The sequence below is a fragment of the Chiloscyllium plagiosum genome, chromosome 39, assembly GCF_004010195.1.
Source record: "Chiloscyllium plagiosum isolate BGI_BamShark_2017 chromosome 39, ASM401019v2, whole genome shotgun sequence".
NCBI lineage: Eukaryota > Metazoa > Chordata > Chondrichthyes > Orectolobiformes > Hemiscylliidae > Chiloscyllium > Chiloscyllium plagiosum.
The window spans coordinates 9311450-9327208 of record NC_057748.1 but is presented as its reverse complement, the minus strand read 5'-3'; the positions used below and the strand labels follow the sequence as shown (position 1 = coordinate 9327208).

General features: G+C 42.7%; 1 protein-coding gene across 7 annotated transcripts in view; it reads right to left on the bottom strand.

The window, feature by feature from the left end:
- Positions 1-1834: 1834 nt before the first annotated feature.
- LOC122542208 (paired box protein Pax-6-like) overlaps positions 1835-15759 on the bottom strand; it is a 77440-nt gene continuing 63515 nt past the window's right edge. For 6 of the 7 annotated variants that reach the window (XM_043679690.1, XM_043679693.1, XM_043679695.1 and 3 more), the window contains 3 exons: positions 14393-14490; positions 6675-6834; positions 1835-3985 (listed from right to left, as the gene is read on the bottom strand). In XM_043679690.1, the coding sequence (XP_043535625.1) occupies positions 3900-3985; positions 6675-6834; positions 14393-14490 (344 nt within the window). In that variant the 3' untranslated portion in view covers positions 1835-3899. Of the gene's footprint in view, positions 3986-6674; positions 6835-13110; positions 14010-14392; positions 14491-15759 lie in introns of those variants that run through there. The other variant, XM_043679694.1, reaches the window with a different exon arrangement.

The window sequence follows — 15759 nt, the reverse complement described above, 5'->3', positions numbered from 1 at the left end:
ATAAATACTAACTTAGCCAACAATGTCCACATCTTTTGATTGACTACATAAAAAATGTCTAGTCTGAGGATGTTTGCCAGATTATAACTTACCTCAGGTCCCACAAAGTTTAGATTATCCCAAACCTTTCAATTATACCACAAAATATAACCAGTTAAAGAAACATTGAAATGCTGAGTTTGCAACTGGAGGATGAGCTGGAAGACTGGTATGTCCAGAGATAATATGTCTGGCTTGTTTGTAATTGTCCTTTAACCAATAAATCAATGAATGCAGCAACCTAATCATAATTTCACATGTAATTCCATTGTGAAATTTTATTTCAATGATTGGCAAATGCCCAACAATTCAGAATTCAAAACTTTTTACATACCGGATATTCAACATTGAAAACCATTCGACCAAACTTTAGGCAATTTGAAACCATCCGGTGAGTGCTGGGATTGGATTAGTCTCTGAAAATCACTGGCTGGTCTCTGTCAAGGTGTTCAGTTTTGTGCTTTTGAGTGGGGTTAGCTCTTTAATCAAGGTTTTGTACAAACCTTGAAGCTGTTTGCTCAATCCTGCAAGTGAGGGTCAAGGTCCCAAGAGTGAACTTCAGTCAGAAGCAAACTGAGACATCAGTGACTAAATAAATCCCAAACTGACAGCCTGAACTTTGTCCAGGCAGTTTCCATGGCCAGGCTGGTAGACTACAGATAGGGGTTGAGAGTGGTCAGGTTTGTCTGGGGAGTGGGTGGGGACCTGGGTGTCTGTTAGGAATAGGTAGGATCTTTCCCCTCCCACCCCATGCCAGCAAAAAGGCCACCTGCCTTGGACACCTCTCAGTAGTAGTAGGAGACAGTGCATTAGTGACCATTAATTGGACACTCACTAGGTTCCAAAGGTGATCAAGCCACCTGATGTCTCCCCTACCGTGGACAAAAGATTATAGATACACTGTGCTGTCACCACAGCATCACATTTTACACTCTTTGCTGCATGCCAAATGTCTTAAATGGGTAGGTTGAGGGAGACCTGGGGCAGGCATGGAGCTCCATAGTGTCAGGTTATGAAGTGAAGATGATTCAGTGCACTTTGACTTATGGTTTCTGCAATAAGGTACTGCATATGGTGATTTATTTCAAATTTGAAGAAACAAAACTAGAACTAGCTCCAGATGTGTCCTTGACATGTATAATGTTGCTCTTATGTTTAACTATTACCAGTCCACCAATTAAACTTCAGCTAGACCATGGTATATAATGCTAGGCAGGAGAAAGTGAGGACTGCAGATGCTGGAGATCAGAGCCGAAAATGTGTTGCTGGAAAAGCGCAGCAGATCAGAGAGCATCCAAGGAACAGGAGAATCGACGTTTCGGGCATGAGCCCTTCTTCAGAAGGGCTCATGCCCGAAACGTCGATTCTCCTGCTCCTTGGATGCTGCCTGACCTGTTGCGCTTTTCCAGCAACACATTTTCGGATATAATGCTGGGCACTATAGTTTAGCAAGAAATCAAGGCCTTGGGGTGCAATGGAGATTCACTGTAATGGTACTTCAGTGATGTGGAGGCATGAGAGAAGCTGGGATTATTATCTATAAAGCAGGGAAGTTTAGGGTGTTGAAGATTATATTCATGATTTGGAGACACTGATGTTGGACTGGGGTGTACGAAGTTAAAAATCACACAACACCAGGTTATAGTCCAACAGGTTTATTTGGAAGCACTAGCTTTCGGAGTACTACTCCTTCATCAGGTGGTTGTGGAGAATATTCTCCACAACCACCTGATGAAGAAACAGCACTCCAAAAGCTGGTGCTTCCAACTAAACCTGTTGGACTATAACCCTGATGTTGTGTGATTTTTAACTTTGAAGATTATAAATAGCTTTGGTAAGAATGTACAGGGAGAAGCTGTTTCTTCGAGCAGGATGGTGGGTAAGCAGAGGATCCCCATTGAAAGTGATTAACAAAAGAACCAGAGGGAGGGATACAGACATGATATGCTGCTCTGATCTGAGTGCACTGCCTGAAAGGGTGATGAAAGCAGAATCAATTGTAACATTCGAAAAGGAACTGCATAAGGGGAAAAGAATTGCAGGCGTAAAGCAGAGGGAGTGTAACTGACTGAATAACTCTTCCAAAGATCTGCATCACTTTGCTATCGACCATTCAAACTAGCATCTTGTCCATTGAGCGACACTATGCTTTGAGTTACAGCAGAACAGTGCCAGAAAAGAGGCAGAAATAGAAGCAAGTCCTGCCCTTCAGGTTTCAGTGATTCATGGGGCATCCTGTCCCATGTGACCAAAGTTCTGCAGATCAAGAACTGGTCTATCCATCCACAACCTCAATGACCTTTAAAGACCTGGTGCAGTACATGGGCTTAATGGCTGCATGATTCCATTCCATTACAAAGTTTCCACATGAAGACCATAAATTCAGTATACATCAGGAGAAAGTACCTCGATCAAAGGTTCAAATACTGACTGATATCTTTGACTTGTGAGCCAGTCAAAATTTGTAAAACCTTTCTTATAAAATCAAGTTGTTCTTGAAAAATGCTTTGGTTCTGGTTTTACCAAAGCTCTAGTAAAGTTTATGGAATTCAACGTCGACAAATTTCTACATTTAATGAGGTTTGCAGAGGGGAATATTCCAAAATATCAGCCTGCCCATCAATATTGATACAGTTACTTACTTTGGGCGTATGTGTGCTTATATCATTGAAAATGGTCAGCTGAGAGAGTAGTTAATAAAATGTATAATATCCTGGGCTTTCTTCAGTGTGCTGTGGACTACAAGCACATGGAGGCTATGTTAAACCTGTGTGAGAGACTGATTCAGCCTCAAGTCCAGTTCTGGCCACCACATTTTCAGAAAGACATGAAGGCATTGGAGAGGGTGCAGGAAAGATTAATGAGAATGGATCCAGGCACGAGGACCACCCATTATGTAGAAGGATTAGAGCAATTTTCCTTGGAGAATTTGAGAAGAGATTTGATTGAGATCTTCAAAATCCTGTCTGGACACAGTACGTTGAGAGAAACTGTTCCCAGCGGTGGTAGGCTGGGATGTGGGGGGGGGTGGGGGGTGGAGTTGGTGATGCAGATTTAAGATAATTGGTGGAAGAAGTGATGGTGATGTGAGGGCTTCACATAGCAAGTGGTTAGGATCTGGAATGGGCTGTCTGATAGTGTGGTGGAGACAGATTCAATCGAGATATTCAAGAGGGAATTGGATTGTTATCTGACAAAGAAGAATGTGCAGGCCTACAGGGAGGAGGCGGGAGACTGGCGCTCAGTTCATCGGTCTTTTGGAGAGCCAGCACACAGAGACGATAGACTGAATGGCTTCTTTCTGTGCTGTTACCATTCTGTGATGAATTAATATGATTAGCAATACCGTGCTGAAACATCAAGTTTATGAATGACTAATGACATTGGCCTAATCATACAAACCCTTCAATTCCCTCTGTCTTATGATGTGGGGGCATTAGTTATTAAGGACTTCAATGAATTTTCACCAATGCTAATGAAAGCAACAAACTCAACCATAGTCCTTCCTTCAACGATATCTATTTTTCCCAGTATATTTTTCAGCTTGGCATAATATGGGAATCCTCTATATTTACATAACTACAACTCTGACAGCTTTACATTGAAGATTCAAGATTGTCCATATGCATAGCAACAGGCTGTAATCAAATACCCCTTCTATTAAAAAAAAGCAAAAATATCAGAATTGTTAGCACAATTTTACAGGCTGTCAGTCATCACTTATATACCCACTGAGCCCTACTTAATTCAACAGGGTGGATTTATGTTACACTGGCACCTCTGAGACATCATAAGCAGAATCTGGCTTCATGTCAAATGTGATGGACTCTTTTTCCTGTTCCTTGTCCCTGTTCCCCTCTTTACTGCAGCCTAGGCCAGTACTGGGCCATGTCCTGATCACCTCCAGGAACCTGAACTGGAACCGACACTCCAGGGGAAATAAGTCCTGTGGAAAAAAATAGACATTGACGTGTGTGAGGGTATTACATTCTAACTTGACCCTTTGGTTTTGAGAGATAGCCCTGAAGAAAGTCCCATTCCATTGACCCACGAATAGCATCTTTTACTATCTCTCATCTCAAATGTTTGATTTTGAAAATTTCTGTTAGCTTCCCCTGCTTAAACATTCTCCGATCCAGTGAAATCAATCACAGTTTTTGAGCCAGTCTTCTGCCTAGGTTATCGTGAATCCTGGAGATCACAGCGGGTCAGGCAGCATCTTCCCTCAGAAGAGTAACCCACCCAGACCCATTCCCCTACCCTATGTTTGCCCCTGACTAATGCACCTAACACTATGGGCAATTCACCTGGCCTGCACACCTTTGGATTGTGGGAGACACAGACTCGGGGAGAACATGCAAACTCCACACAGTCACACAAGGGCAGGAATTGAACCCAGGTCCCTGGCGCTATGAGGCAGGAGTGCTAACCACTGAGCCACCATGCTGCCCCAAATAGTTATACTGACTGCAGTATGCACCATTTACAAGATGCATTGTAGCAATTTTGCCAAGTCTTTTTTCATAGAATCCCTACAGTGTGGAAACAGGCCATTTGGCCCATCAAGTCCACACCAATCCATGGAGGGAAAGCAAGCAAACATTTAGAGTCTAGATAACTCTGATGAAGCATTTTTTGTTTTCAGATCAGATTCCAGATCTGCAGTAATTTCCTCCTATTTATGGTGAATCCTGCTGGTCCCCTTAAATGGGCTCAATATTCTTCCTCTAAGACTTGTACACCTTTACGACACTGGGTCCTGAATATCATCCTCTCTGCTGCATTTACCAGAAGATAAGATTGTCTTGTGTTAAATGCTTATCCTCTACTTACCGCACACAGTATTGCTGGAAAATGTATCGTGCTTTTAGCAGGAAATTTTGCTGTAGTTTCAGTCACAGGGCCTGCTTGCTGTAGTTTATAGGGAATTTTCAAACAGACTTTGAAGGCGTTTTGATGTAATACACTGTTTAAATAGCTTCTATTTAGTGCTTGCAGTGGTATGTTGTTTAAATAGACTCTAAACTGCTGTAGCATGCTGTTTAGACAGTCACAGTGCTATGTTGTTTAAATAAGACACTCTTTAAGCTGTTTAAATAGACATTCTAGATTGTTTGCAGTGACGTATTGCTTAAATAGAACTACAGACCATTTGCTGTGGTGTATTGTTGAAACAGACAGTGTTTGCTGAGTAATTTGAATTTCTTTGCTGCAAAATAGACTTTTCGCTGTGGGGGTCAAGGGTTTGTAAGCATTGATTAGATTCCCTACAGTATGGAAACAGGCCCTTCAGCCCAACAAGTTCTCAGACGAGTAACCCACCCAGACCTATTCCCCTACCCTATGTTTACCCCTGACTAATACACCTAACACTATGGGCAATTCGCCTGGCCTGCACATCAATGTGCAAACTCTACATAGACAGTCACACAAGGGCAGGAATTGAACCCAGGTCCCTGGCACTGTGAGGCAGTAGTGCTAACCACTGAGCCACCATGCTGCCCCAAATAGTTACACTGACTGCAGTATGCACCATTTACAAGATGCATTGTAGCAATTTTGCCAAGTCTTTTTTCATAGAATCCCTACAGTGTGGAAACAGGCCATTTGGCCCATCAAGTCCACACCAACCCTCTGCACAGCATCGTGCTCAGACCCACCTCATTGACTCTACATTTCCCATCACTAATTCACCTAACCTTCACGTCCTTGGACACTGCAGGCAATTTAGCATGACCAATCCACCTAACCTGCACATTTTTAGACTGTGGGAGGAAACCTGAGCACCTGGAGGAAGCCCAGGGGGACACGGGGAGAATGTGCAAACTCCACACAGTCACCCGAGGGTGGAATTGAACCCAAATTCCCAAACTTCCAAAACCGCTGGAGTGAAGAAATTTCTCATCATGATCCTAAAACACAGTCCTTTATCTTGAAACTGTGCCCTTTTGATCTAGATTCCACAGCCACAGGATACAGCTCAGACAGAAGCAGAAATTGCTGGAAAAGCTCAGCAGATCTGGCAGCCTCTGAGGAGAGAAATCCGAGTTAACGTTTCAGGTCGAGTGAAGGGTCACTCGACAGATCTGCAGAGGATTTCCAGCAATTTCTGATTTTGTTTCTGATTTACAATTCTTTCAGTTTTTATTTTGGGTACATTTCAGAGCCCTCTATGTCAAGCCCTTTGAGATTCCTGAACGTCTTTACGAGTTTTCCTTTCATCCTTTTAAACTCCAGAGAATATATATCCAATTTCGCTCAGCCTCTAAGCAAGTATGAAGCCCCTTTCATGAGACAATGTTGACTAGTTCGAATTATTCTCTGCTTTTCTAAGTGCATTGATAAGATTTTCTTGACCACAGATTTCAGTATTTCCCAATGACTGATGCCAGACTTACTGGCCTGTTACTCCTGTGTTCTTTTTCCCTCTTTTCTTGAATAGAGCTTTTACATTTTATAACTTGCAAACTGGAAGAGCTCACAGACACTTGCCATCTCAGTTAACACATAATACAAACAGCATCTTGGGTGGAAGGGCCAGCAGCACAGAACTGAATGCTGGCACAGCTTTTGACAGCTGAGTCAAAATGTGAGTCAATTCCAAATGTTCTCTGCATGTGAGCTATGGGTCTCACCTGTAGAGGAAGCCCCTGTTGAAGCCAGCGGCTGCGAACTCATGTGAGGCTGCATGTGTTGAGGAGTGTATGTGTCATAGCTCCGCACGCTGACAGCTGGGCTGGCTGGAATCATGCAAGAGTACGAGGAAGTTTGACCCGGAACTGGTTGGACAGGTTGCTGAAAAAGGCAGAACATAGCAAACATTACCTTCTGGAAACAGCCAACGACAGCTTGTCTTTACAGAAGTGCTACACTGTGGAAGGAGGCATGTTGTGGCTGTGTGGGATCTCCAGTCAAACAATTCCCCTCACTCTATTCCCAGGAGCATTTTCCTTTACAGATAATAATCCAACTCGCTCCCGAGTACCTCAATTGAACCTGCCTCCATCACATTCTCAGGCAGCACGTTTCAGATCCTAACAGTCATTGCATGAAAAGGTTTTCTCTTGGTGCAGCTTTTGCCAATTATCTTAAATCTGTGTGCTCTGGCTCTTGACCAGACCACCCATGAGGATGTTTTCCCCCTAAGTCTTCATGATTTTGAACAGTTCCATCAAATAAATCTCTTCTTAACCTTGACTCCACCAAGGAGAATTGTCTTAACTTGCCCAACCCATCCACATAACTGAAGTTCCTCAGCCTGAAACCTTTCCCATGAATGTTTGCTGCATCCTGTCTAACATCTTCACATCTTTTCTAAAGTGCAGTGCCCAGAATTGGACACAATATTCCAGCTGAGGCCAAACCAGCGTTCTAAACACATTTGGCCTAACCATTGTGCTTTATTAACTGCTCCTGTCATTGACTTATGAACATTTAAATCAAGGTACCTCTGCTCCTGCACCCCTTTTAGAATAGTAACTTTATTTTATATTGTCCCTCTGGCGTTCTTCCGAGCAAAAAGAATCACTTCACACCTCTGTGTAATGATCTGACACAGTAAAATGTCCCAAGTCACTACACAGGAATGTTGTGAGACAAAACTTGACACCAAGCCACATAAGGAGATATGAGATATTAAGGACATGGCCAAATTCTTGTTCAAAGTGGTTGGTGTTGAGGAGCATTGAAGAAACAAAGAGGCAAAAAGGTTAAGGGAAGGAACTGCAAAGCTTAAAACTTTGTCAGCTGAGGATGTGGCCATCAAAGGTGGAACAAAGAACAAAGAAAATTTACAGCCCAGGAACAAGCCCTTCGGCCCTCCAAGTCTGAGCCAATCCATATCCACTGTCTAAACCTATCACCCAATTCCTAAGCATCTGTATATCCCTCTGCTCCCCACCTACTCCTGCATCTGTCCAGATGCACCTTAAATGAATCTACTGAGCCTGCCTCTACTACCTCTGTTTGTTATGCATTCCAGGCACTTACCACTCTCTGTGTAAAGTATTTTGCACATGTATCCCCCTTAAACCCTTCACCTCTCACCTTGTACGTGTGACCTCTCGTTATTGAATCCCTCACCCTGGGAAAAAGCTTATCTCTATCTACCTTGTCTATACCCTTCATGGTTTTGCAGACCTCAATCTGGTCCCCCCTCAATCTCCTTGTTTCTGATGAAAACAATCCTAACCTACTCAACCTCTCTTCATGGCTAGCACCTTCCATACCAGGCAACATCCTTGTAAACCTTCTCTGCACCCTCTCCAAAGTGTTCACATTCATTTGGTAATGTGACGACCAGAACTGTACACAGTATTCTAAATGTGGCTGAACCAAAATCTTGTACAATTTTAACATGACCTGCCAGCTCTTATACTCAATACCCCATCCAATGAAGGCAAGCATACCATATGCCTTCTTAACCACTCTATCCACTTGTGCAGCAACCTTCAGGGTACAATGGACCTGCACTCCCAGATCTCTCTGCTCATTATCTTTTAACAAGGCTCTTGCGTTTACAGTGGAATCATCAGGTTTGGAGGAGCAGAGATGTTTTGGAGCTTGTTGGGTTACCAGTAAGAAGGATCTCACCTTTGGCTAGAGATCAACTCTTACAGATCCAAAATGAACTGTTGCACAGAGTGGTTGAGGTAAATTGCACGCAGTTGTGGAAAGCTAAATACATTCACGAAGATTAAAGGAATGGAAGGGTAGAGTTAGGTGAAGTAGGACGGCTGGAGATTTACATGGAAAACCAACAGCAGCCGTGACCTGAAACTGACAGTCCCAATGGTTCGACTTTCTGTTCCCACCACTACCATTACCACAAACCCCCCAACTCCCACTGCAACTCCATCTCCCAAAATCAAATCCAGAATTTGTGGTTTGCGGAGAATCTATCAGACAGCTGATTTTGTTTTACAATGAGAAAGGAAAGTGCAAGATGAGGCTACTAATACAACATGATAGCAAGGTTAAAAAGTGTAAGAGACCAGACGGGGTGAGCTAGGAAATGCAAGGTAACCAAACTCAAGCTTGAAAAGCCTTTGAGAGAATGATTATAGAAAGAATGAATGAAAGTGAGAAAGAGGGAAAAGAAAAGAACAGGAAATAGTTTGTGAAATGTACTCACTTACATAAGAATGTGACAGGACTAGAGAGAGAGAGAGAGGAAAGTTGGATTTTGGTCTCATCTCAAAACAGTGGAACCTCCTTCACGGATGCCCCTGAAAATGGCTAGGTTTGACTCATGTCAGCCACCACCACCCAGGAGTCTGCCAATCATCTAATTTAACACCAGACCGTCATCTGATTTCCCCAGTGAAAGCAAGTAAGTGGTCATATTCACTTATCTGCATTGTTTCTCCAGGAGAGATGGTATGTTGATGTTCATTTAGGGAATCTGGGTTCTCCGTACCTGCTGTAGTCTGGGGCTATAGATAATTAAGGTAGAGGCTCCAACATTCTGACATATGGCTGACATAGGAAGTCTCCCGTTCTTACCACCTGCCATCGGTGTGAGTCAGGTGGATTTATAAGTTGATACTCAAGCTCTTTGGCCGTGTAATGAACACACCTTCCTTGGCCATCAAGTCTTGAGTGGGACCCAAAACTGAAGCCCTGGTTCAGAGGCAGGAACATTAACCACTGCACCACAAGACAGGAGATGCAAAGATTCCCAAGAAAGAGAAAGAAACATGGTCCTCAACAACATGGTGTCATATCTTGAGGACTAGAAAGGATACAATGTCTTGGTTATTACACAGGACACAGGCACATCCTGATCAATATATACGGCTTTATGTCTTCCAATTATTATAAGGGTCAATGATATCCTCAAAATTTTCCAAACCATTTCAGTCAGCCATAAGTTGCTTTTCAAGTCAGTGGCTAGTACACAGGAAAACATAGGATCCTACTTTATGGAGTCATAGAGTCATGGAGCCATACATCACAGAAACAGACATTTTGGTCCAACTCGTCCATGCCAACAGAGTTTCCCAAACTGAACTCATCCCACCTGCCTGCGTTTGGACTATATCCCTCTAAACCTTTCCTATCCATGTACCTGTCCAAATGTCTTTTAAATGTTGTAACTGTACCTACATCTATCACTTCCTTTGGCAGTTCATTCCACATATGAACCACTGTCTGTGCTCCTCAGATCCCTTTTAAATCTTTTTCCTCTCACCTTAAAAATATGTCCCCTAGTTTTGAACTCCCCTACCCTGGGGAAAAGACCTTTGCTAGTCACCTTATCCAAACCTCTCATGATTTTATAAACCTCAATAAGGTCACCCCTCAACCTTCTGAGCTCTAGTAGAAAAGGTCCAATCGTTTCCATCCTCTCTTTATACCTCAAAACCTCCAGCCCCAGTAACATCTTTGTAAATCCTCTCTGCACCCTCTGCAATTTAATAATATCCTTCCTATAGCAGGGCGGCCAGCTCTGTGCCTAGTACTCCAAAAGCTTTTTGCTTTCTATCTTCTACCTGCTGAAGAAAATAATTATATTCACTATCTCCCAATTTAATTGAGCCATTCCTGAAGTGAGTGTTTTGGAAAATTGGAACTAATGCATCAACTACCTCATGAGCCAATTTGTTAAGACTCTAAGATCAAGTCCATCCGGACCTATGCATGTGTCAGCCAACGAAGCACTTCATAAATGTACTTCATCCCACTTCTCTGATGATTGTGGTTTTCTTATGTTCCTCGTTCTCTTCCACTTCCCAATTTCTCATTCCTTCTGGAATGTTATTTGTATCCTTTGTAGTGAAGACCGATGCAAAATACCTGTTCAACCTGTCTGGCAATTTTTAATTTCCATTATTGATTTTCCCATCTTTCATTAGAACATAGAACATAGAAACATAGAACAATACAGCATGAACAGGCCCTTCGGCCCACAATGTTGTGCCGAACATTTGTCCTAGCTTAAGCACCTATCCATGTACCTATCCAATTGCCGCTTAAAGGTCATCAATGATTCTGACTCTGCCACTCCCACAGGCAGCGCATTCCATGCCCCCACCACTCTCTGGGTAAAGAACCTACCCCTGACATCCCCCCATACCTTCCACCCTTCACCTTAAATTTATGTCCCCTTGTAACACTCTGTTGTACCCGGGGAAAAAGTCTCTGACTGTCTACTCTATCTATTCCCCTGATCAGCTTATAAACCTCTATCAAGTCAATCAAGTCATTCTGTAGGACTAATCCTTGCTGTGTTAACTCTTTTCCTCTTCAAATATTTACAGAAATTCTTACCATCTGTTTTGTGCTTGGTTAGATCATTGTCATACTTTCATTCATTTTCCTCTTTATTGATTTTGTGGTCATTCTTTGCTGTCAAACTTAATCACTTTGCAGCTCTCGATCTGTTGCCTTTCAAGTCCATACCTAAGTACTTTCTTTAACGGTGAGGAGTGTTTTGGCCCCTACCATTTTTTCAGGCTGGGAGTTCCAGACTTCCATCAACGTCTGGGAGGAAACTACCGCTTAATTTCCCAAGATTCCAGTGTTGTGCTCTTTCTACTGTTTCTAGTTAAATGATACCTCAAAGAAGCTGGAGAGCAAAGGAGAGGGAAGATGAGGGGGGAGAGCCAGTTAATGTGATTCACATTAGGACCAAAGTTGAAAAACAAAGGAAGAAAGTCCTGCTCAGGGAATATCAGAAGTCAGGAACTAAATTCAACAATCAGGTCTCATTATTGTTATCCCAAAACATGTGCTAATTGACAAAAGAATATTTAAATCAAGGAGGTGAATGCTTGGCTGAAAGACTGGTGTGTGAGAACAAGGGTTCCATTTCATAGGTCAACATAGAACATGGAACAGAGAACATTACAGCACAGTACAGGCCCTTCAACCGTCAATATTGTGCTGACCAATGAAACCAATCTGAAGCCCATCTAACCTATATTTTTCCATTTTCATCCATATGTTTATCCAATGATCATTTAGATGCCCTTAAAGTTGACGAATCTGCTACTGCTGCAGGCAGGGCGTTCCACACCTCCCACTACTCCCTGTGTAAAGAAACTACCTCTGACATCTGTCCTATATCTATCATCCCTCAATTTGAAGCTATGTCCCCTCGTGCCAGCCATTACTATCCAAGGAAAAAGGCTCTCCATGTCCACCCTATCTAATCCTCTGATTATATTATATGTCTCTATTTAAAGTCACCTCCCAACCTTTTTCTCTCTAACAAAAACAGTTTCAAGTCCCTCAGCCTTTCCTCATCAGACCTTCCCTCCATACCAGGCAACATTCTAGTAAACCTCCTCTGAGCCCTTGTCAAAGCTTCCACATCATTCTTATAATGTGGTAACCAGAACTATACAATACTCCAAGTGCAGCCGCACCAGAGTTTTATACAACTGCAGCGTGACCTCATGGCTCCGAAACCCAATCCCTCTACCAATAAAAGCTAACACACTGTATGTCTTCTTAACAACCCTATCAACCTGGGTGGCAACTTTCAGGGATCAATGCATATGGACACCGAGATCTCTCTGCTCATCTACACTACCAAGAATCTTACCACTAGCCCAATACCCTGTATTCCTGTTGCTCCTTCTAAAGTGAATCACCTCACACTTTTCCACATTAATCTCCATTTGCCACCTCTCAGCCCAGCTCTACAGCTTATCTATGTCCTTCTGTAACCTGCAACATCTTTTGGCACTATCCACAACTCCACTTACCTTAAGTGGTCACCTGCAAATTTATTAACCCATCCTTCTATGCCCTCATCCCAGGTCATTTATAAAAATGACAAAGAGCAGTGGCCCCAAAACAGATCCTTGCAGTACACCACTAGTAACTGAGCTCCAGGATGAACATTTCCCATCAACCACCATCTTCTTTCAGCTAGTCATTTTCTGATCCAAATAACGCTCAATCTTATGCTTCCATACTTTCTGCAATAGCCTACTGTGGGAAACCTTATCAAACGCCTTACTAAAATCCATATCCAAAACAAGAGCCCTAGTAATGGAGCAGGAAGAACCTGTATTGCTGTGCAAGGCTGCATCTGAACCAGATGAGAGCAAATATGGGGGACAAATATGGCAAAAATAACAGTAGCCAGAAGATAACAGAAATAATTGATGACAGCAATGGATAAACCAAGGAAAGCAACAAAACAAAGCTGACATGACAAGTCATTAAACTATTAGAATAATAAAAAGGACTATTGAAGACAAATTAAACTACATGTACACAGCATGAAAATAAAATTGAGGAGCTCAAGGCAAGGAGTAATGAATTAGGCACAGAAGGAATAATTGAAAAACCTAAAAGTACAGGACTAACTAAGGTTTATGATAATTATTGCAGGTTTTCATCGGAAAGGATAGACAAGTAGGGGGAGTGTGTAGTTGATCTGCCAAACTATATGTCAATAGAAAAAAACAGCAAACTAACCAAAGATTAAAACAGAAACCAAATGAACTGAATGAAGAGATAAGGGAAACACTGCAAACCATCTAAAGATGAAAAAGAATTTTAGGGAGAAATAGGTTTGCAATTGTCACAGAACATAGAATAGCCATAGTAAATTTTAACTACCCCAAACTAAACTGGCAAGATGGTTTGACAAAAAGCAACAAGGAATAAAGTTATCATAAATATGTGCAGGACTCCTTTTCTTCTTTATTGTAAGTACTGCAGGTTTTCACTTAGAGTCATTCCATTTAAAGTTGGTTGACTGTAAAATTGTTCTGTTGGCGAGAGCTCATTAAGTGCAGTCAGATTCACTTTAACGTAATTTACCTAAACTTGATTTGCAACATCTTGGCAAGGCCACTCTCGCTCACCATGCCCAGACTTCCAAAGTGTGACATCCTTATCCGTTCAACCATCTGACTTGCAGTATCTCCATGTGTTTGACTTTCCAAGATGTGGCCTTTGTCTGTGTTCGACATTCCCGAGAGTGGAACCAAGGCACCACTGCCTGAGTTCTACATGCAGCAAAGTCACATAAATAGCACGATAAATAATAACAATGTTTGTTTTTGGTAATATTCTTTAAGGTAGGCTACCAGTAGAACTACCTACACAGCCTAAAGTGGGTCAAATAATAATTTTTATATCTTACTTGAACCACAGCCATAATTAAATATTTAAAATTTCACTCATGGAACCAAATTTCTGATAATGAAGCAATCTCCGTATTGTACTCAGACGCTGGTCGAGATTATACATTATATCGAGAATGGGTCACAAAGGGGCTCCATTGCTTTCACTTGTGAGCCACCATTGCCACCTACTGGCACTGCCTGCAACATGGAGAAATCAGTGGGTCAAACCATTGCCAACCCATTCCCGTCTTTAGTGATCATACCTGCAAAGGGAGGTTATTTGCCATGGCAAAAGCTGGCATGGGTGGAAGCGTACTGTAACTGTTTGCAAGAGAGGTCTCGTTTCTGCCCAGGATTGGTCCTGAAGAGAGAAAATGGAACACAACAATGTCAACGATATCTCACTTCTTAAACTGATCGAGCTCGTTTCAGCCTGGACAGGAATTGTTGTGGCACAAATGGCATCACCAGTCCTAGACTATGGAGGGAAAGAGTCACCTTGGATTCCTGTGCCATGCTGTGGAAGGTGCACACATTTGTACGTTGGGCATAGACAAAGTATGTGTTGTCTGTGATGCTCCCACACCCCCAAGGTCAAATAGGTTATTGTCCAACACTGCTTATGCTTCCATATTTGGTCATGGTTACCAGGATTAGCAGACAAGCAGGAGGCTGGAAAAACACAGCAAGCAAGGACTGAAGAAGGGTTACACCCAAAACGTTGACTTCACCATCTCCTGATGCTGCCTGATTTGCTGTGCTCTTCCAGTCCCCTGTTTTTCTAGCTTGGATTCCAGCATCTGCAGTTTATTTTTTGTCTCTAACCAGGATTACCTGCAAGCAGTTTAAGACGGTTTTGATAAACTTTTTGCGGTTTATTCCATCTTTGCCTGGAAGTTTAGGGCAACATTTCCTAAAACCATTTATCCATAATATGGTCTATAGCCAATTATGAGATGACGGTGTTATTGTGGCAATTTCATTCCATTAGTCATCTGGAGATGCAACCGAATGGTCTGTTGGTTAGATTAGATTTCCTACAGTGTGGAAACAGGCCCTACGGCCCAACAAGTCCATACCGACCCGCCGAAGAGTAACCCACCCAGACTCATTTCCTCTGACTAATGCACCTAACACTATGGGCAATTCACCTAACCTCACATTTTTGGACTGTGGGAGGAAACTGGAGCACCCAGAGGAAACCCACGCAGACACAGGGAGAATGTGCAAACTCCACACAGACAGTCGCCTGAGGCTGGAATCGAATGCGGGTCCCTGGTGCTGTGAGGCAGCAGTGCTAACCACTGCGCCACTATGCTGCCCATGTGGTTTCAAATTCTACCAGGGCAGCTGTTGGAACTTAAGCTCAATTTATAAAGCTGGGAGCTGGTTTCAGTAATAAAACTATCACTGCTTACTGTAAACAGCCATCTGGTTCACCAGTGATCAAAAAGAAAAGAAATCTACCATCCTTACATGTAACTCCAGACCCATAGCAATGTATCTGGAAAATGAATCAGCTCAAGGTCAATTAATGCTGGGCAACAAATGATGCCCTTGCAGCAGCGCCCACATGCCATTGAAGGATAATGGGTGGCACAGTGGCTCAGTGGCTAGCATTGCTGCCTCA